Raw genomic sequence first — 23,045 nt, forward strand, 5'->3', positions numbered from 1 at the left:
TCAAATTTTAGGAAGAATTCTGCTACAGGTAGGAATGTGTTCAAAATTCTCTTCAATAAATGACAATTGGGTTGGCACTTACCTTGTCATTCACTACACTCTTCCCATCCCAAGCCCATCCTCTTTTGGTGAAGTAATTAACCGTTGCAAATTCAATTAGGGCAGAGAACACAAATGCATAACACACAGCAATAAACCAGTCCATGGCAGTGGCATAAGCCACTTTGGGGAGAGAATTTCTAGCACTGATGCTTAGTGTTGTCATTGTTAGAACAGTTGTTACTCCTGTAAAAGAAGAGGCAGGAACCAAAATCCCAGTCAGTGATGGGAAGAGACAGTATCCCAAAGTTATTCTTTTCTTTCCCTGCAAGCTAATATGGTGTAATTTCTATCCACTAGAAAGTGTTAGAAAATGGTATAAGTTGGTTTATACTTAGTATGGTAGTATGATAATACTTCTGGAAATAGAGACAACAAGCAGACTCTGAAAATGCCTTCATTTTTCACTTTCTTCTACATTGATTCCACTTTTACTTAATACAGTTGATAGTTAAAAAAAAGACAAGTAGTAGTGTGGCACTGTTAGATATATATGAAAAAAAGGAAAAAACAAACAAACAAAAACCAGGCACTTAAAAGTGACCTGTCACTCATCACCATTAACTTAAAAATGCATCAACAATACCTCAAATGATATTTATTTGTTTCATATACTTTTTTTGGTTTTTCGAGACAGCGTTTCTCTGTGGCTTTGGATGCTGTCCTGGAACTAGCTCTTGTAGACCATGCTGGCCTCGAACTCAGAGAGATCTGCCTTGCCTCTGCCTCCCAAGTGCTGGGAGTAAAGGCATATGCCACCAACGCCTGGCTTTGTTTTATTTTTAAGTTCCCACTCTTTTTGTTTTTATTAAATTTATTTTTTTAAATTTCATTTTATACTCCAAGCAAAGTTCTCCCTCTCCCTCCCTTGACTCTCCCTCATCCTACCGACCATCCACTCTTCCCAACAGGTAACAGATACCATGGGGATACCAGCTTATTTAGATGAATCATGTGAAAACGCCTGAAAAAATCCCAACACTAATTACAGTGGGATTGCAACTGAGAAGTATATAAGATGTTTTTATTTAACTATTGCTGTGTATATACAGAACGAACTCCAGCTTTGAAGAGATATGATCACTTTTGTAACATCATTTAAATATTATCAGAAATAGCAAACTGCTAAGGACAAACCACTTGTAAATGTAACCTTATATCCTCAGATAAGTGTAGTTACCATCCCTCATCACAGTAACCACACTTTGACAACAAATGGAGACCTTCACAGAAAACCACAACTGGACATGGTGCACATGTCAACTTAGGGATCCAGCCCCAACTGCTTTTGGATATCTGAAGCCTATGTCTTATCCTTGATCAATCTACCTCAAACTTAATGGGCTTTTTAATCTTTTAAAAAGCTGGGTTTTTCTGCTTTTTTAACCTTTATACTATCTCTAGTATCTCACTCACAAAATATACTAAGGTGATGCATATTAAGTTAATGTGAAATTTTAATTGAGGCCAAGCCAGTAAGGAAGGAGAGAGTGAGAGAGCAAAGACAGAGAAAGTAAGTGAAGGAGGAAGTGAGAGAGGGAGTAAAAGACCTGCCCTGGCAGAGAGAGAGAGGGAGAGAGAAAGAGAGAGAGAGAGAGAGAGAAGAGACAGAGAGAGACAGAGATATAGAGAGATTGAGAGAGACAGTTAGTTCAAGGCTTGTCCTTGAATAGCCCTGACTTTCTGTCTCACTATCGATTTTTTTCCAGGAAGCACTCGTAAACATTCTGATGTCATCCACTATTAGGCTCTCATTAGAAGCTAAGCAAACAATCCACTTCATCTTAGACACTCAGCCTCAAAAAATGATTACTCTTTATTTATAAAGTATATGGACACCTATTTCATTAAAAGAAACAGAGAACAACCTGATACATTTAAACATTGTGCTTTGAATTACTTTATTGTTTTCTTGAACACTAAAATTTGTAATAATATGATTTAGATTAATGCCAACTAAATATCAACAGCATACACATTTTAGCTTAGTATAAATCATCACAAATTATACCATTATAATAATCATCACAAAGTATATCATTTTATATTGATATATAACTCTCACACTGTGTATTTAACTTCAAAATCTGAGCAAAATAAGATGCTAAAGAAAACATATATTTAAACTATCTTTTACAACTACTCCTAGAGTAATCGTCATTGTTGTTCCTGTTTCTTCTGTGGATTTGTGTTATCATCCAGCATCTTTTCATTCAGGTTGATGATACTCTTCTCAAAATCTGCTAATAACAATATTTACCCTCTTTTTGTATATCTGAAGTTAAGTAGATGCTGAGAATAAAATCTGGAATATCATACATATATTTAATTCCACATTTTCATTCTTTTTATTGTTGTAATTATCCTTATAAGAATATTTGATTGTATCTAAACTTTCTAAATTCAGTTTTGATTGGTTAGAATTGTAGGTTGACAGTTTTCAACACACTAAATATGAGATCCCAATGTCTTTTGCTCTCCATGGTTATTCACACTTGTGAAATGATAATTATGTTAAGTGCCTCCTTCACGTGAAAAATCCAGCTTGCTTCTTTTTGTTTTTAATATATTGTCTTAATACCATGCATGCATTTGAATTCATATCTGAGTTGGAGATCACTGAAGTCTGTTTGTTAGGTTGGTATACATCTGTCTGTATTATGAATGCACAGAGTCTTCCTTAAATCCCTAAAAGCAGAATCAATCTAATCTTTCCCAAGCAGCTGTACGTATAGTTTACTAGATATAAACACTGTTTTTTATACCATTCAAAGAGAAAACCTACGATTCTACTCTGGCATGCAGTATTGGGCTTGTGTGAAATCTTAAGATCAAGATTTAATCTTTAGAAGTAAGAACATAGATTCTTGTTTGCATCTGTCCTAAGCACACATGTAAATTTGGCATCATGTGACCCTAACCGACACCAAAAATATGTCAGTGCTTTTTACAATTAGTATGGACAACTCATTCTCCAGACTTCCCTCTCAACGTTTCCTGTTAGTTTATAGCTTGCTCCACATATTTTTTGGTTGCCTTAAGGAAGTCTAAACCTTAAAGCCTCTGCCTGTAAATAACTTCAGTGAATATCCCCACTCACCAGGTTCTACCTTTGACATCAGGCTGGTTTGGAGATGGAAAAACAAATACACACTTTTGGGGGCGTCTTGTGGGGACTCTGTAAAGCCTTCATATAATGTTTGCTCAGTTCTATGTAAATAGGTTGTGTGTGCGTGTGTGTGTGTGTGTGTGTGTGTGTGTGTGTGTGTGTGTGTTGTATGCCTGTGTTCACTGCAAATACCTTTGTGTGGACTGTGGAAGATACATTAGGTGTCTTCTTCCTCAACCTATCCACAACTTACTTTTTGAGACTGGAAGTAGCATTGAGTCTGGACTACAATGATTCAGAGAGCTGGATGGCTAGTGAACCCTTGTAAATTGTCCTTTCTCTACCGCTCAGCACAGGACTTTCAGACACCCCACTTTTACATGGGGATCTCAACTTGCCTTTTCTCACAGCAATGATTTCATTCACATAGCCATGCCTCCATCCCACTCATTATCTTTGAATGATCTGGTTTTTTCTCTAGTTTCAGGAAGGCACGCTATTATTTTCAATGGTTGACATGTAATTGGAATACGAGCAATAAGAATGCACACTATATTATATCACCTTAAAGCATATTAAAATCAACAAGATTCAACTATTTCCTCCTTAAATAAGTATACCTTGATTGATGCAACTAGGGAATGTCTGAAGTTCTGCAAATATTAACTTTACAAATTTTGCTAGGTTTTAATTTTTTGTGAAAAGATATAATCACAGAACTACTTCCATTGTCTGCAGATGTCATGTCTCCCAACATTTTAAATGGATCACTGGTGGTTAACAAGGGGATAGGCCCTTATATGGCCACACATGCACACTGTCTAACCTTGAATCAACTGTCACTAATATGGCTCTGATCAAGTAATATAAAAGTTTTGAATCTTTTTCTCCTGTAGAAAATAAATATAATTTGTAGTTATTTTGGTGTACTACTGATGGGGGAAGTACTGCTGTGTATATATTTGTCTTATTGGTTGATAAATAAAGCACTGTTGGTCAATAGGGAAACAAGATAGCACTAGGAGAGTTGGAGGATTCTGGGAAACAAAGGCACAGTCAGTCACCATGTGAGACATGAGAGGAGTAAGAGGTCTGGACCCTTTCGCTGGTAAGATAAAACCACATGGAAATACTCAGATTCTCATTTATGGGTTAATAATTAAGTCAGAGCTAGTCAATAAGAAACCATAGCAAACATCCAACAGCTTCATAATTGATATAACATTCTGTATGTGTTCATTTGGTACTGACATGGGACCAGATTGGTGGGAAGAATGCTGGTTACACACTACTGTGAAGGTTACATACACACTTAGCACAAAGCCTCGGTTACTATATGTAACTGTTATTTTTAATTCTTATTTTTCATAGCATAACAATACTCTCATAAGTCTGAGTCGCCAATATGACAAAAGGATATGAACTAAATAATTAAGAAAGACAACCTTATGAACAACTCTCTGAATGAAAAAACTTGCAAGTTGACATTTAATTGCCAGAGACAGAATAATTATTAATTACTCACAGTATGAACAGCAAGACATCATGGCAATAAGAAAATAAAGCCATAATTATGTCCATGAGATATTTTGGTTGAGAAAAGGATGCTAATTAAATATAATGAAAACATATCCAGCATGTTGACACAGATTATGTCTCAATGAACTCAGTAAAATAACATCAGACAGGACACTGCAGCAATTATTTCAGAGAATAATGCAATTTTGAATTTTCAAATATTTTCTCTAGCTGATTATTTCTTTTATTAAAAGTTTTAAATAAAGTGGTTTTTCATTTCCATTCTTCTCTGAACTCTCTCATTCTTTTTAAAAGCCACTTGCTTTGAATCCTCTCATGTCCTACCCTTCATTCCATCTTAAACTGATGCTTCCTTTGATTCTTTGATTATTATTCTCTCTCTCTCTCTCTCTCTCTCTCTCTCTCTCTCTCTCTCTCTCTCTCTCTCTCTCTCTCTCTCTCTCTCTCAATCCAGTAGTATGATTTCAGGTTGACCACTCTAAATTGGATAACCAACTAGGGTCTCATCCAAAGTTAGTTAAATACATATTTCCCTTTCTCAAGATTCCTTACTTGCCTGTGATTCTTTGTCTTTGGATGGGGCTGCCTAAGATTCCTTCCTTCCTCTTAAGCATGCATATTGGTATTATCATTACCCAAGTTCTGTCTGGGAAGCTATAGTGTTGAAGAATCATGGGTATATCTTCCTTGTCATTCCTAGGAGACACAAACTCACAGTGCATTTCCTGGTTATCTGTCTCTTGCAATGAATCTTTCTACCTCCTCTTTGAAGATGCTTCCTGAGTCTTAGGTATGGGAGTTATGTTGAGACTAGATTCTTCACTATCAGTAGGTCTCTGCTGCATGATCCATTCTGGTTTTCTATAATGGCTTCTGTTTTCTGCAAAGAGAATCTTCTTTCATATGGAGTGAAAGAAACAGTTAAATGTGGCTAAAAGCATATTTCTAGAATGAAACTAACAATTATTCTGGTCTAGTAACATGGCAGAGAAGATTATCCTTTGTGATGTGTGAACTCATTGGCCCTGAATAATTAGCTAAGTTCCTAGTACCACTCATGATTTCCCTCTTGTTGAGCAGGCTTACATGTAAACTACAGTAGTCAGTTACCATCAAGATATGATCGTTACTATTTTCCCCTTGGAGATAGTTTACCATGCTGGTCACTGGTATAGTTCCTTGTTGTCTTAGTAGAGTAGGACCATTGAGGAGTTTTCTCCTTTGGCAGTTTCCATAGTATTCTGGTACTGTCAAGCTAGACTACAGGAAGAAGGGTCAAATCTTCTGAGTTCTGTGTTTGAAGTATGTAGTTTCCTTAGCAAGAGGGAATTACCTTTAAACTAAAATAGGGAGCTAAGGGAAGGTTCAACAGTGTACATTGTTCAGGAAGAAATGTGGGCTAATCTGACCTATAATTCACAATGATATTTCTCATGCCTGATCATGGAGATTTTGGTAATTAGTCTATGGCTCTTCTGTCATTCCAAGTATCTTCATTTAAGAAATTAAATCATTTTTGATTATTAAATTAAATGTATTAAAACACACACAGAAAGAGAGAGAGAGAGAGAGAAAGAGAAAGAGAGAGAAATAGAAAGAGAGAGAAATAGAAAGAGAGAGAGGGATATTTAGAAGTATACCTCACAAGTAAACAACCCAGGCCCATTTTCCTACTTCCTTTTTTTCTTTTATTTTTTCCTCAATATATGTTTTTATTTAAATTAGAAACATTAATGCTTCACATATTTGTAGCAGGAAGCCTGTATGCTGCCATTAACCATGTGACTTACTAGAGGCGCATACAGATGAGGTAATAAAAGAGCGGTTTACCACACTGCTAACCACACCCACTTTAGGCATGACTAAAGACGTATACGGACAGACTTAAAGACGTATACGTACGTAGGTGGTGAATTACGTCACTACACTAGCCAGGCCCACTTTTGGGCATGACTAGGGGGGCGTTACGGGGGAAGGCATAAAAGACAGCACAAAGGAAGTCTTGGTCTCTCTTTTCCCGGATTTCGGCTTCCGGTTTGGCAGCGGAAAATTACTGGGCTCATCTGGGTTACTTGTTTGGTATCTTGTGAGTAATTTCTACAATAAATACTTAGTTTTACTTTCAGTAAGTGTGCCGCTTATTGTTACAGCATCATTTGAAGCCTCACATATCAATCCCAAGTCCCTCTCCCACTCCTCCTCCCTTGCCCCTCCATCAGCACCCATCCAGCCCCCCCACCCAATCCTCATGCCATTCCACAGGGAAGGTGAAGCCCTCCTTGGGGGTATCTCCAGAGTGTGTCATTTCATTAAGGGCAGGACCTAGGCCCTTCCCCATGTGTCCAGACTGAGAAAGAGCATCCCTCTATGTTGAATGGGCTCCCAAAGTTCATTTGTACTCCATAGTAAACACTGATCTACTACCCAGGGCCACAGAGATTGCTGAGGCCTCCTCACTGACACTACATTCATAGAGTCTGGATCCTACTTAGTTTTTATGCTTTTAAAAAACAAGAAGGGACTGGAGATATGGCTCAGGGGTTAAGAACACTTGTTGTTCATACATAAGACCTGGGTTCCGTTCCCAGCACCAACATGGCAGCTCAGAGCTGTCTATAGCCCTAGTTTCAAACTATTCCTCACCCTATTCTGGCCTTCACGGGCACCATACATGCATGTGCTGCACACACAGACAAAAGGCCAAACACTCAAATGCATACAAATAAGTAAGTAGATATGGTGATTTAAAATGAATAAATAAATATGATGAAAAATAGAATACAGAACTCTGCAAGGGCAGATTCTGAGAAGAAAACACCACACATCTTTGGTAATTGAAACAAAAGAAAAATTATTAATTTTCATATTTTTTTCTTTGTGATGAATCTTCTTTACATTTTGTTTGTTTCTTTGGGCTTTTGTTTTATTTTGTTTTTTGTTTATTTAGAATAAATGAATTAATTTCAAAAGGGACATTTGATAGCATCTTTCGTTTCCAAATAAGTATGATTTCTCATAACTAATGGATATGTTAATATTCACTGATATTAAAGAATAAATAACTGTAAAAAACAGTTAAGCAAAAAGTGATCAGGGAGTAGAATAGAGAAATATGCCATAGGTGATATGAACTGAGAAATGGAAAAAACTAGAGAGGGCTTTAAATTGGGGAACAAGGAAGAAATTCAAAACAGACAAAGGAGGAAGAAGTAAAATAACTCTACAGATGTTACATAAAGCCTCAAGAAATTATTTTATTTTATCTAATAGTATATATAATATATTAATGCATTTGTTTATATGTAAGTACATAGCTTACTGTACTTACATTCCTTACTTACATATACATACATGTAAGTAACTTACACATACACACACACATATAGATAGATAGATAGATAGATAGATAGTTAAATAGATAGATAGATAGGCCAGATGACCAGCCAAGGCTACACAGAAACCCCTTAAATTAACAAAATTCCTAGTACCAAGCATGAGAAACATTCCTTAAAATTGTTGGTCAGAGAAGTCCAATAAACTCACAAAACACTAAAGCTGCTTCCTTTGGTTGCCTGTCATAGACTGTCAGCCTGTAAGTCTCTATTGCTGAAAACACTACCTACTTCTGATGTAGAACTCTGAAGATTTGATCTGGTTCTAATCTGAGAGTGTCCTTCCTACAGACTAGCTTCCATAGTATCAGAAAGTAGTATATGTGCATCCAAGGGAGGTGCATCATCAATAGTCCTATCCTGCTAATACAATAAGGAACTATAACAATGACCAGCATGGTAAGCTATCCCTAAGCGCACAATAGTGGCAATCATATCTTGATGGTAACTGACTGCTGTCATTTAGACTGAAGGTCTGCTCAAAGGAAGAATGTCATGACTGTTCCTAGAAATTTAGCCAATACCAGAAGCTACTACAGTAATGGGTTTTACAGGAGAATGTACTACCACCACTTTACTTGAGCAGCAATAGTCCTAACTGCAATCTACAACTTCTGCCTATACCCATATCTTTCTTCCCACATCAAAGAAACCTCTTTGCAACAAATGGAGACTATTACAGAGAACTACAACAGGTCATTATGCAAAGATTAATTGATTGTGGGAAGCCCGGGCTCAGTGAACAGGTCTATAAGACAATTCCCATACTCAAGTTTTAGGGTACATCAAAGAGGAGAAGGCAGGAATAGAGTATGAGTCAGAGAAACAGACAATCAGCAGAGAGATTTCTTCTCCTAGAAATGATAATATAACACGTCAACCATGCAGCTACTTAAACAAGATCTAGGCAATGACCATGTCCTTTTTATTACATTGTAAGGTGAAATAACTATAGGCAACCAAAGACCTATGAGAGAAGGACTTCCCCAATGATGAACTGTAGTTGGTTCTCTAATGCAGAATGGTCAACCCTGAAATCATATACACATATGTTACACTGTCTGGATTCAGAACCTATATACGTATGTAACCACAATAGTTAAAGGAAAAGAGGACACCAAATTGTGAGGGAGTTGGGGGTGTGTAAGAGATGCCTTGGACTAAGAATTTTCGAGGGGTTGTAGGGAAAGACAGAAGAGGGAAAAGTGATGTAATTATATTTTCAATAATTTTTATAAAGTATCATTCAAGTTCAAATGATTGAGACTCATAAGCTCAGTTCTCTTTCACAGTTTGTACTAAGAGCTTAAAACTAGTGTCAGGTCCATTCATTGAATTGAATACCCTGTGACAGCTCATTCAACATGAATCCTCTGTGCAGCCATTAGCTTTTTACCATATTCAAATCTTCTCCCTGTGTACCTTTATTTGCTTTCAAAAAGTTTTTGATTGTGACAATGACTAACTTCATCTGCAAAGTGCCTTTCTCCTCTGCCCTCCCTCTATCTCTCTCCTTTTCCCTTTCACTAGAAGGATAAGATTTTCATATGCCAGCTTTTCTATCTAATGGTTCAGCCCAGATGGTTCTCATTACAATGTAAACAGAAAGAGCTGAATGTTAAGAATTGATGCACTTATCTGGAAAGCTCAAGAACTTTGCAGTGTCTTCCAACAATGGCATCTTGCTAGCACATCATGCACTGTGTAAATGACTGTTCCCAAGCATTGTTCTAGTGTTCATCATTCTCACCTTGGTGTGACCCCTGCAGTTCAATTCTTCTCCAAGATAATACAACTTTCTCAGTAAAACATAAAAACAAGTACTCTAAAGTGCCTCATTAATTAAAATATCTGCACATATGTGAAATATGTGGTCAGATATTTTAATTGCTGATGACAAAGACCACCACATTGAACGCCTACTTCTTGTATATCTTGGTTTCAATTTATGTAACAGTTTGAATAGTAACAAAACTTGTTATGTTTAAGTGGTATTTTACATCTGGCATTTGTGTAAATGGTCTCTAAGTAAGGCAACTTACTTAGTGCTGGGATAAAACATGTGTTGAGTAAAAAAGTCAAATCAGAGTGAATGGTTTCAACACCATGCAAGTACAAGTCATCACTGCCAGATGTCTGAGTTGCAAACCGTGACCTTGGGGAATTTTCTTTGCTGCTTCTTTTGTTTTAATCAGTTTCTTTTCTTTTAAGTAAGAATTTAAAATTATGCTTTCTCTTAGCGTTGCTATTTGAGAAAAAATGAACAGAGTTTAAAACTTGGCCTTCTGTTTTCAAAAGATACACTGTGTTCGTGAAGAAAGAATAACAGCCTGTGAGTGCATTCAATAAATGAAATAATAAAGATAATATACAATGATCTGTGCATTCATGTGTGTGCCTCTGTGTTTGTGTGTGTGAGACAGAGAATGGTAGAAAGACGGAGAAAGAAAGAAGGAGAGGGAGGGGCAATCAAACAACAAGGGAGGAGAGGGAGAAGACTTAGTGTGTGTAGTAGAAGTTAAGAAAGAGAAATCTCAAGAATCAGAAGCAAACACTGCAATAGGAGAATTGTAATATTGTTTGATACCACCTGCTGGTTACTGCTAGACATGGCAGAACAAAGAGTCCTATAAAAATGTTTGTTTCTGTCTTTTTTCATCACAGTGTACTTAAACAATACTCAACTCTTTCTCAAACATAGTAATGTTTATAATATACTACCACACTGAGAAAGGTCACAATTGTAACTTACAACTCCTTTACACATGTCCAATAAAATGTTGAGGCTTCTATATGTTAGGTATAATTTACATATTTATTTTTGTTATAAAACATATCTACTCCATACTCTCCTAATTCAAATTTTGTGAGGACACAGAAACAATTATGGTCTAGAATGTGCTATTTACAACTCGTGCAGCTACAACGTGGTTGCTGGGAAGACATGTTATTCTTCTGGGTTATAGGAGTCATAACAGAATTATTATATCCAAACTTGTTTCCAGACTCAAGCACTTAGCTTCTTAAAGGTTTCTTTTCAGTGAAACTCTAACTCTAAATGATATTAATTTAGGATTTTATATTCAGGTGCAAGGAAATAAATATTTGTTAGTTTGGGTATATGTAAATGCTTTTACTTAAACTGCATTCTTTCCTCTGGCACACATTGCCCTGTTTTGTATTTTGATAACCCACCCTCCTTCATGTAATGAATTATTATTTAATAGTAAGTAAAGTCCACTTCTGTAGGCGTGTGTGAGCACACACGAAAAAAAAGAGCAAAAGCTCTTTCTCTCTACAGTAACTGCGCTATGAAAACTTCAGTACGCTTAGGTCCGGGTTTATAGTCCTTGTCCTCTTTTCCTTGAGACCATCTTTGACCTGTCTTGTATATCTGTTAGGTTGCCTACTCATCTACATAAGCCTATAGCCTACTCACCTGCATAGATTACAGCCTATCTGACTTCTCTCCAAAATGCAAAAAAAGATGCTTAGTGGAATGTAGATAGTTATTGAATCAAAAATATTTATTTAACCTAATCACCTAGTGATTTTTAATGGAAAATCATTTAATTATTATCACAATATCAAAAACCTATCTTTTCTTTCATGAATGAATCTACACTTTCTGGAGATTGTGGAGAAAAATCAGGAGAATTCTGCTAGATATATTAAAAAGTAAGAATATAAATATTACCTACACTACAATTGTGTAAGCTGCTTCATAACCAATAATCAGGCAGTCTGTTTAGACCAACAGGGTTAGCAAGGTTACTGGAGAGAAATAGGTGTTAGGGAGTAAAATGGTATTTAAAAAATCAGCTAGATGAGTAGATAACATGTACCAGACTCAAGGACACAGAAACCAGGCATTCAGGAGGAATGGAAAGAAGGATGCAGGAAAGAGAAGAGAAAAGTGGGGATTTCGAGCAAGGCCATGACATCAAGGTCCAATTTCCAAATTGCATGAGATATATTCTCTATACCTATGTTGAGTGTTGTTTTTGTATTCATTTCCCTTCTTTTTTATTCCCTCAATATATGTTTTTATTTTAATTAGAAACATGAATGCTTCACATGTCAATCCCAGCTCCCTCTCCCACCCCTCTTCCCTTGTCCCTCCACCAGCACCCATCCAGCCCCCCACCTAATCCCCATGTCATTCCCCAGGGAGGGTGAGGCCTTCCTTGGGGGGATCTCCAGAGTCTGTCATTTCATCCAGGGCAGGACCTAAGCCCTTCCCCATGTGTCCAGCCTGAGAGAGCATCCCTCTTCTATATGGCTCCCCCATCAAGATTTTCAGAATGCCTTTTGCTTACTGTATTTCTCAATATATAGGTAGATTTTTTCTTAGATAGATGTCTTATTATGTATTCTTGGCTGGTACAGAACTTACTTGCAGACCAAGCTGGTTCAAATTTGCTGTGATCTGGCCTTCTGGAAGTTATTCATAAATTTTACTTATTGCTGTTCTCAGGCCTTTCTGAGTTGATCTCTGCCTTGTGGTCTGTAATTGATATTCTCAAGTTTTCAGGCATTGTTGTCTCAAATATTTTCTTATATCATACTCCTTACTTCCTTCCTTTTCTTACGTTCCAACTATGAACATTTAATATGTGTTGTATGTGTAAGGATTCTCCAAATATCCAACTACTATTGTTTGAATAAGACTTTGGTAACTTTCCAATGACCTGTACATGGAAACTCACTTCCTTCACATAGCTTCCTGCTGAACTCATTTCTTGAATTCTTTTCCATAGTGCGCTTTAATTCCAATGCTTCCTGTTGTTACTTTTAATTTTCTCTTGGAAATTAATTCATGCATGGAAACAATTAACTCTATGTTCCCTTTTGATATAACTTAGTTATATCCCACTGCCTGCATTATCCAGGTCTTCCTTATCCATTATGTTTACCAGCAAACCCATTAAACATTAATGACTGTATCAAATATAGTTTACACTTCCCATCCAGCAATTCCAACAACTAAATCATTGTTTTACTGTTGGTTTTGTCTCTTTTGGTTCTTTTTTTAAATTCACCTCTTGTCATATCATGCAATTTTATTGTTTTTTAAAACTGTAATTCATTGGAAATGGGAACTGAGGTAGACTTGTAGTGTAAGATTTTGATAATTTCTCTGATTTAGTTTAATGTTTGCTGTGTTGTGCTAATAATGTCTGCTGTAGCTATGTGTACCACCTGAGATGAATTATCATCACTCTCAATTCCTTTAATCTTTCCTTTCAGAAAGGGTCTATATCTTTCAGTTCTTTCATGTGTAAGCCACAGATATGTCACTTGAGTCCAGGGATGGTGTAACAGACAGGTGTAGGTGGGCCTCTAGTTTGTGAGATGCTAAGTACATATCACTTCTAGTGAACCTGTGTCCCAGGTTACAACCATCACAAGTTTTTTCTATTTTCCTAGCTGCTTATTGGGCTACAGCAATAATAATATGCTTCTATGAAGCCCTGGTTGCTGTAACTATGAGCTAGCCACCTTTTTGGGGGCTAAGTAAGTAAAGATGGACTGGATAGAGAAAATTCCATTTCTATCACCTCACCAGGAGAATTCCTAGCCAAGCAAGGACATTCTTCTGAAATATTTGCTCTGAATGAGGATCTTTGCAAAGCTCAGAATTATTTGTTGCACTGACCTTGGCCATACTTCTCAGATCTTTCCTGAATATCTAGTAAAGGTACTTAGTTACAGTCCATGAACATGTGATGTGCAGTAAGACTACAGCTAGGTAAGTGTCTAATTTTCACACTGACGCAGATTTAGTTCCAGGCAATTCATCAACATTACCATGAAAATGCTCTAACCAGCATATGGCTCCCACAGCTTCTCTTCCAGGTAAGAGAACTTGGCTGTGTCACTCTTAGTTTGCCTGTCCTTTACAATTTGGAATGACACTTAGCCTGTCATCTTGGTTCACTTGTGACTGCAATGAGACATCTTAGTCTTCATTTTGTTCAGCTTTAGTTTGTTATAAAAATAGGAAAGACAGACTGCTTACTCTGCAGATGTCAGCACTGAAATCTGAAGTTCAGCCTCATAACATTAATACATGATTTTAAAAAATAAGACCCCTAATATTAGTCGGATGTCTATCAATTACTTCTGGGTGTGTTTATTTTGTTCTACATATTTGTGACTAACTTGTAATCCAAAAAGCTGCATAAAAGTTTAACAAAGTAATAAACCGATATAATATAGGCAACCTTTGAAAATTAAAGAGTATGTTAATATAACTTCTAATGCTAAAAAAAATTCACAAATATCTAATTGTGGTCAGAAAATTTAAGTAAGAAATTCAGATATTCTAGTAGGCTACTGTGTCCTGATAGATTGATTAATCTTAAAAGGCAGTCTGTGAAAGCCAGTAAAACTGAATTTCAGTGAATTATAATACGTTAGAGGGTTGCTAAATGATAGCTTTTCCAGTGCTGTTTTCAAATAATTATCCAAAAAAGGAAAATTCAAGAAATCAGAATTTTAATTATTATTATTCTCATTTAATAAATAAACTTGACTCATCCCCACTCCAAGTCCCAAATACTTTGATTACACTTTGTGAAAAACCATAAACAATAAAATTATTTTAATACATTTATCACAACCTTTAACAGACTTATACTAGTACTCATAAGCCCATAAAGATATTACTTGAGTCAATTTATCATCTATGCTGGTAGCAGCTCTTAATATGTGAGCCATGATGACTGCGAGGCTAGCATGGGACTGATCCAGAACCTCTGAGTGTGGGTAGCAGTGAGGAGGCCTCAGCAATCTATGGGGCCTCAGGTAGTAGATCCTGGTGTACAAATGGACTTTGGGAGCCTATTCTGCATGGAGGGATACTCTTTCAGCCTGGACACAAAGGGGAGGGCCAAGGCCCTTCCCTGGATGATATGACAAACTTTGGAAATCCCCTATGGGGTGAGAGGTTGGGGGAACTGGTGGGAGGCCTGGAGAATACAGGAAGGAGAGGGTGTTAGGATTGACATGTGAAGCATGCTTGTTTCTAATTTAAATTTAAAAAGTGGGAAAAATTTGTGTGACATTATAAGACTTTTAAAACAGCATGAATTTTGTTCACAGTAAATTTGAAACTGAAGGCATATTTATACAAATACAGATTGGGTGTGATTTTGGAACTCAGATATTAGCAGAGCTTGAAGATACATGATCGGGATTAATCCAGAAGAAACTGCCCTTCTGTTGTCAGAGCTTTTGTGTGGCCAGAAATAATTTTTTAGTATTATCGCAGCATAATTAATAAAATGTGCTGACTTTCTTCATCTGACCCTCACCTTATACCTCTAAGCATCTGAGGAGAGGTATCTCAGTTTTGCTCAGCATTACATCCAGCTAAGCAAAACTGAGATACCTCTCAAAAGTCCATCACAGTACCTGGCAAGCAAGCCTTTAAACCGAATGAAGGAATAAATACAATATGTAAAATAAAGGCACCTACTTTTGTGCATAGATATGCAGACACCTGTAAACATGCTGTATACATTTGGAATTAAAACCTCGAAACTCATTTGTCCCAGAATTCACTGTGTAACACACACACACACACACACACACACACACACACACACAGCTTGGGGGAGAAAAAGATGAGAGTTTATAGATAGTTCAGCAACCATCGACAGATGGAAAGCACATGGGAAAATTCAAAATTGTTGGTCAAATTAATCCAGAAGACACTATTTTTGCTTGTTTGTTTGCTTTTATTCCTTGATGCAACATTGGTACACCTTCTGAGGCTATCTTTAATGCATTAACTGATCCAATTAATATAGTATATAGAAAAAATACTGAAACAAAATGAAGTTGAGTCCTACTGAAAAATCACAGTACTATCCAATATTAAACATAAGTCATAAATTTACACAGCTTGACTTGAAATACCACTCTTTGCCAAGAATTTAAAATGACATTTTTTCAATATCATTTATAGGTTCATAACATATATTAATTTCATTTGTCTAGTCTTGTACTGGTGAAGCATTTAAGGCCTCTGTTATGTTAAGGGCATAGAATTCACAGAATAGTTTTGAGTGCTTGGGAAATAGCTATACATAGAGAATGAAATGAGTATTAAAGTGAAATGTAGTTTTGATTCTTCTACCTACTTCTGTAGAGTGACATACCTTAATTCAATCAAAATATAAACATCATTTTAAGTTACATAAAATGATGGCTTTTGTACAGCATCTGCAGCTATTCCACAGTAAACCTTTCCACATGAAAAATGGAACCAATAGTTTCTTGTATTGTGGGTGGTTAGTATAAGTACATGTATCTGGCATCTGCACTTACCCAACAAGTGTAAAACTCTCTTCTCTTCCCCCTTTCTCACCTCATTAACTTTGTCTCTACATTGAGGATTAGAATATGTGTTCTACAAAATTTCAATAACAAATGCAAAAAACTTGTGAAGAATCTGTCTAATTCAGACTTCTGTGGCTCCCCTAGATAATTGGTGGATAAAGTTGCTGAGAATTCGAAGGAAGGATGTAAGAGTCCCATCTAGTGGTAGACTAAGAAAAACCAAAAAACACTGAACTATATAAATGGCTGCCAAAAAGACCCAGACATTTTATTTTTTAGTTACTTATTCTCCAGTTGGTGAAATAATTTAGCATTGATCATAAGAAAGGAAAATGGAATACCTTCTATTGGTTTCTTTTCCATTCTACCATTGTTTTTACAAACCTGAGAATCTTTTCATAACAGATCTGCATTTCTGGATTAATGAAACCCTTGATATTCATTACTGAACTACTCTGTCCTTAAATGTCTCAAAGGACATGATTCAGCTCTTTAGTTATCATAATTTGATAATCAGATGTTATCAAATGGATGCCACTTTGTTATTATCAGTTAAAACCAAGTCTTGCAAACATGACCTTCGACTCTCAGTGTACCTTATCAAAATGGTAATTTCCAAATATTTAACACAGCTCATATTCAGGATTTCTGAAGTCTGGCATGCCCAGGACTGACTGCATTAAAGTAAGAGTGGACATAGGAACAGTCAAATGCATTGCCTCAGACAAGTGCTGTCCTTTAATATAGTCAAACGTGGTGCGACTACTGCTAAGTTTCTCATAATACTGGGATTTATTGAGTTTAAGATAAAATAGTACATTTGGCACTATGACAATAAAACAATAAAAGAACAGCAGACCTACAAAGAAAGCCTTTTTCTGTATAAATTCTCCACTGTTATCAAATCCATTTTCTATTTCATTCTTGTAAATTTCATTGGCACAAAATGCAGGGTTGTGTGGAAATGTTAATCATTTGGGAGACTTTTTATAACTCCCCAAGGTGATATAGCTGGGGAAATATTATGTTATTTGTGATGAATAATGCATTAGAAAAATTTTATCACAAAAATCATCCAATTAGAAACTATTTTCTTGAAATGATAAAACACTTGAATGTACTAATAGCTTTTAAAAATTTAAAAATTAAAACCTAAACATGCACATTCAAAGTTTGTTGTAGCAAAAGTAAACATATCACACGATAATAATGGCATGCACCTATAAAACCGTGGAAGAATCGAGTAGCAAAGCTATTGTTCTCTACATTGTAATTTCAAAGTGTTAGTGCTGAAAACAAAAGCTACACTTCAAAACCTAAGTCAAATCAGAGCCAAAGGGGAAGTCAGAAAGATAGTGGAATTTGGGAGGCTGAAATAGAAGAAGGTGTCATTCTTCACGGCCTATCCACTCTTCACAACAAAGCCTGAATAACACAACCACCAAAATTACAGGAAGGAAAAAATCTTCAGTACCCACAGTTTTTCTCATGCATTGTATAACATAAGAAAGATTTCATAAATGATTTCCAATACAAAATGCTTTGGGCAAATGTTTTTAGAAGGCAATTGTCAAATTATGTTCAGATTATTCTAAGGACTATAATAATGCAACTATAAGTAGTTACATGCTTAGAGATGGTCCAGCCAGAGGAAGTTTGCTTTAAGGTGCAAGCTATAAGATTTAGACATGAGGGATGAGAAGGTTAATACACATTTTATTGTATCAGTATTGGTGAAGTAATAGATAAGAAAACTTCAGCTATATGGCAAATCTAACAAACTCCTTAAAACCCATCTGCTAACAGCAGAGAGTTATGAGGAGAATTTAGTTCTGACATGATTTTAGTAAACACTATTCTAAAAAAAGAATATATAAATTGGTACTTTGGTGTTGATATGTTATTTGATAATGGGAAGGGGGTTATGAAGAGATTATGCATGATAGGCCCTCTGAACAGATTGGTGGATCAGTTTTCTTGACTGCAAATAGGAAGGCAATGTTGCTCTCCTAACTAGGAATTTGTTTTCAAAATTAAACAACAAATAAATTTGACATACCTAGCTCAGCATATGGTATCAATAAGATGTTCAGACCATGGTGGTTTTAATATAGCTTTTGGAGCTACAATTAAGAGTGGTTTAAATGTCTTTAATGATTACAACTATTTACAAGCCCTTGTCAAAACCTCAAAATTAATACAAAGTGGACCAACTAAACTAACAATAGCATATACTTTTAATCTCCTTATGCCCTTACTGAAAGTGATAATATTTCATTTAAATAAATAAACATTAGGTAGGCTACCTCTATTACTGACAAATCATCTCAGCTTGAACTAGAACTCTATCGACTCCCTAATATTCCTTGCCATAGTTTATTACTGTAATTTACTTCAGTTGCTTTCCTAATTGGCAGTGGGAAGGCTGGGATGAGACTGTGACAGCAGAAGGGAAAAAGGCGGATTGTGGGCTGGCAGCTTGCATCTGATTAGCATGTGCTGCTCTGTGCCAAAGTCAATTCTGAGATGGCAGGTATGCCTCCTGTTAGCACTGTACAGCCGGTACTTCTTGGAAAATGGAGATTGGAAATAAACTCTGCCATGTACAATCTTCGTGCTCATTTTTCATACCCTGCCATCACATACATTATACTCCTTCTAACACCTTCTTGTGAATTTCAGTGAAAATTATCATTTTCCTGCTAAGCTAAGACTAACCCATCTCTTTAGCTTCACACACTGTAGTTGTTACTCATCCAAAGTTTTCATCTCAACTATCCTTTTTGGCATTGTTTGGTTTACCTGAGGCTTCTATAGTGCTCTTTCCTATCATTGCCTGCTCTCCTCCACAGTCTTCAAATTAATATGTCCATGAATACTAGCCAGGAATGTAGGCTGGGTAAGGTGAGTAGCACAGTTTTTAGACTGTGGTAAATAAACTTTAAGTCTGCAAGAGACTCCTCAACTAGGCTTCAGTCAAGGATTACTCATGCATGGATAGATGTCCTATGCTTTAACAAAACTTATTTTTACCTCTAACAAAAATATTAGCATACAAACATACACACACACATATATATAAACATGTATGTAATATATACCTATCAATTTGTTAGCTACTACCAATCATGACCCTTCATGACCTATATTCCTTTAAAGAATTTGTAGATACTCAGACACAGGAAATTTAATCAGTCTTTAATAAATTAATTCATGCATTCTCTTAGCATCCCCCCAATGGAGATAACATGTGTTTGTTTCCATTTACAGTGAAAAAAGTCGAGAGTATATAGAAATTAAATGGACTTTTCAAGATAGAAATAAATTCAAACTGATACAGGCTTTCTACATTACTGGTGTATACACCCCACTCAACTATGCACAGTCATTTATCACTTGCTTATTTATTATTGTATTAGAGCTAGTCACTTTATACTATAAAATTCATATCGTATAATTCCCTCTCATGTAATTTCCTTTCAGTTTATTCCATAACAGTTATTTGTTCTTCTATAAAAACATACTAAGTATGATTATCTCTATATGTTAGAAAAATACCACAAAAGATGTCTCTTTATATGTATATTCAAATCTACATACATTTAAATACATGCTGCATAGTAGTATTTTAACCACTCATCCTTTCAACTAATTTCTTGTAGTTTATGTTCTAGTCTTTTGAGATAAGGAACATTCTCCCAGGTTATTTAAATTGTCCAGATCATTTTTGTTAGTATTCAGAAAACCAATGGATCAGGTTATTAAATGATTCAAGACAGTGCAATTAAACCAATTATCAATTTTAAGAATTTACAGTTATATTATTCTACTTTATTTTTTATTGTTTTCTGTCAATGATCATTTATGTGATAGCCATATTTTTCTCTTACTGGGCATCAATGAGATCAACATATTAATAAAATTTTGTGGAAAATCTATTATGGGTCAGACATTCTTTTTTTTTTAATACAATTTTTTATTTTAATTTTAAATAGCTTGTTTTACATGTCAATCCCAGTTCCCTCTCCCTCCCCTCCTCCCGCACTCCCCTTCCACCCTCCCTCCCACCCTATTGCCAAATCCTTCCACATAGGGGATGTCTAGAGTCTATCATTTTACTCTTGGTAGGGTCAAGGCACTCCCCTAAGAGTTCAGGCTGAGAGAGCATCTCTCTTTGTGCTATAGGCACATGAAGACAGATTGTATACCAGGGATAGACATTGATCCACAGCTCAGAGCCCCATAGGTTGTCCAGGCCTTCTCACTGACACTCCCATTTGGGGGGTCCAGATCAGTCCCATTCTGGCCTCCCCACTGTCGGTCTGGGGTCCAAGAGCACTCCCCTGTTCAGATCAGCTGTCTCTGCTGGTTTCTTAGGATTACAAAAGGGTAAGAGAATTAACATTGCAGTTGGAAAATCTGAAATTAATGACATCACTTTTTTCTTCAGAATATCAAAGATGCTACATGTAGTAGAGAAAACAAATGGATTCAAGACTGAGGAAGTAAATGCCAGGACAGAGAAAAGAATTTGCAGTTCAACCAGGATGTTAGGATAACCATCTTGAGAGTATTATCACTGAGAAAATTCTAAGGATAAATAGGTATAAGTTGCACAGATACCATGGAAAAGAGAGGTTCCGGGAGAAGCAGACAAAGCAAGTTGCTAAATGCCTATCAGTGCATGGATATGAGGAGAAGTATGAAGGACAGGATTAATAAAGAATGTAATCGTGGAGTGAAAAAATTGTGCAAAGAGTAATGTTTTGACTTATATGTTGGAATGATAACCCTGGCTTCCTTACTGACAACAGACTTGTACCAAATTAAAACAACTTAACAAAATGTCTGTGTCAGATATTTATGTCTCCCAAAAATCTGTCTATTGAAGTGCTAACCGCTACTGTGGCTTTATCTGGAGATGGGGCATCTTAAGAAGGAGATAGTCAAGAACATCTTGTTCAAATAAAACCCACAACTTTACAATGACAGATGTCAGAGTGCTTACTGCCCCACACACACACATATACACCATTAGAATGACTATCAGGAAAGGGGAAATAGAAAGAAAGTTAATGTCAGAAAAAGAGCCTTCATGATAAATGCACCAAACTACAAGAAAATAATTTCTGTGGTAACAATTACACAATCTGTGGTACTTTGCAATGGTAATCCAAACAGTCTAAGGAAAGCAGTCATGTCAAGTCTTGATAATGCCTCACTGAGGGTACAATATGTTGGATATCTAGGAAGCATAATTGAAAGGTTGGTTCTGTATATTGTACTTGCCCTTTGGATATTTAAAATAGGGTATAAGGAAAATAGTTGGATGTATTTGCCTGAACTTAAGGAAGAGGCATAGTCATACACTGCCTCATGCAAATGATAATAGCTCATGATGAATAGTGAGACTGTCAAGGCAGAAAAGTATGGATCGAAAAGTTGATTAAGTATTGAACAATGAAGAATTTCAATATTGAAGTGGTCACAGAAGTAGAGGCCAGCAAAGGAATTAAAGCATTAATGATGAAATGTGATTCCATGAAATATTCTGAAAACCAAATAGAGAAATTAATTTCAGACAATATCTTGACATTTAGGATGAGGAATTTATTCTGTCAAAGAGCACTGATAGTTGATTGCTGAACTGGTTACAGGTTTAGATGTGTCTAAGATTTTAGCAAGAGGACAGTGATGGAATAAGAAAAACACAATCCTGATTAGATGGGATAAACATAACATGGGAAAACAAAATATAGTGAAAGTGAGAAATAATTATTTTTCAAATACATCTGCTTCAGAGTGAACAAATATGTAAGTTATAGTTAGGGTATTTGACTTAAGGATCTGATGATTAATGCTGCATTGTTTTACTTTTAGTGATGCTGAATATGGAATACATTGATGATATTAGTGACGGTGAGGGATTAAGACAATATTGTCCTTAAACAGGTAAGAAGGGATGCATTCTAGTATGTAGATAAGAGGGTTGGCCACATAGAAACATTGGAAGGCAGACATTTCTACCTAAAGAGATGAGGCTATAAAATTCCAGGGAGGTCCTATTTTAGCTGTTTCAATATTCTTATTCAAACTGAAAGTCAAGATATTGCCAAGCTCAGTGATAAATAAATGAGATGTAAGAATAGAACATATGGATGCATGATAGGTACTTCCCCTAAAGCATCCTACAATGTTTCTTTCCTTCCGAGGAATCCTCTTCTTCTACATTCAAGGTGTTGGAAAATACACACTGACTCATGATTTAATTGTGACTCAACTTTAGTCTAGGAGAATCGCATCAGTTCAGAGCACAGGAGCTAACAAATAAGATTCAATGGTGGCATTAGTAGATGGGATGCATTTCTAAATTGGTGCTTCTGAAGGATGTCACACAGGTCCACAGCTAGTAATAATGAAGCAAACAGAGGCCAGCAATAACTTGAGCTGAATCAAATGCCCCCACCTTGAATGGAATTTAACTAATTTCAATGAACTGAATTTAGCTACTTGAATTGACTTGAATCATATTACCTAACTAAAACTGAAATCACAGC

The 23,045-nt window shown here is 36.1% G+C and overlaps 1 protein-coding gene across 7 annotated transcripts in view; it reads right to left on the reverse strand.

Annotated features, from left to right (window-relative positions):
* The window catches only part of Gabra2 (gamma-aminobutyric acid type A receptor subunit alpha2), a 164,969-nt gene that overhangs the window by 14,115 nt on the left and 127,809 nt on the right, over positions 1-23,045 (reverse strand). For all 7 annotated transcript variants that reach the window (XM_040747156.1, XM_040747160.1, XM_040747158.1 and 4 more), the window contains one exon: positions 83-285. In XM_040747156.1, coding sequence (XP_040603090.1) covers positions 83-285 — 203 coding nt within the window. The remainder of the gene's footprint in view (positions 1-82; positions 286-23,045) is intronic.

This window comes from Mesocricetus auratus, unplaced genomic scaffold, assembly GCF_017639785.1.
Source record: "Mesocricetus auratus isolate SY011 unplaced genomic scaffold, BCM_Maur_2.0 Super-Scaffold_100006, whole genome shotgun sequence".
Taxonomy (NCBI): Eukaryota; Metazoa; Chordata; class Mammalia; order Rodentia; family Cricetidae; genus Mesocricetus; species Mesocricetus auratus.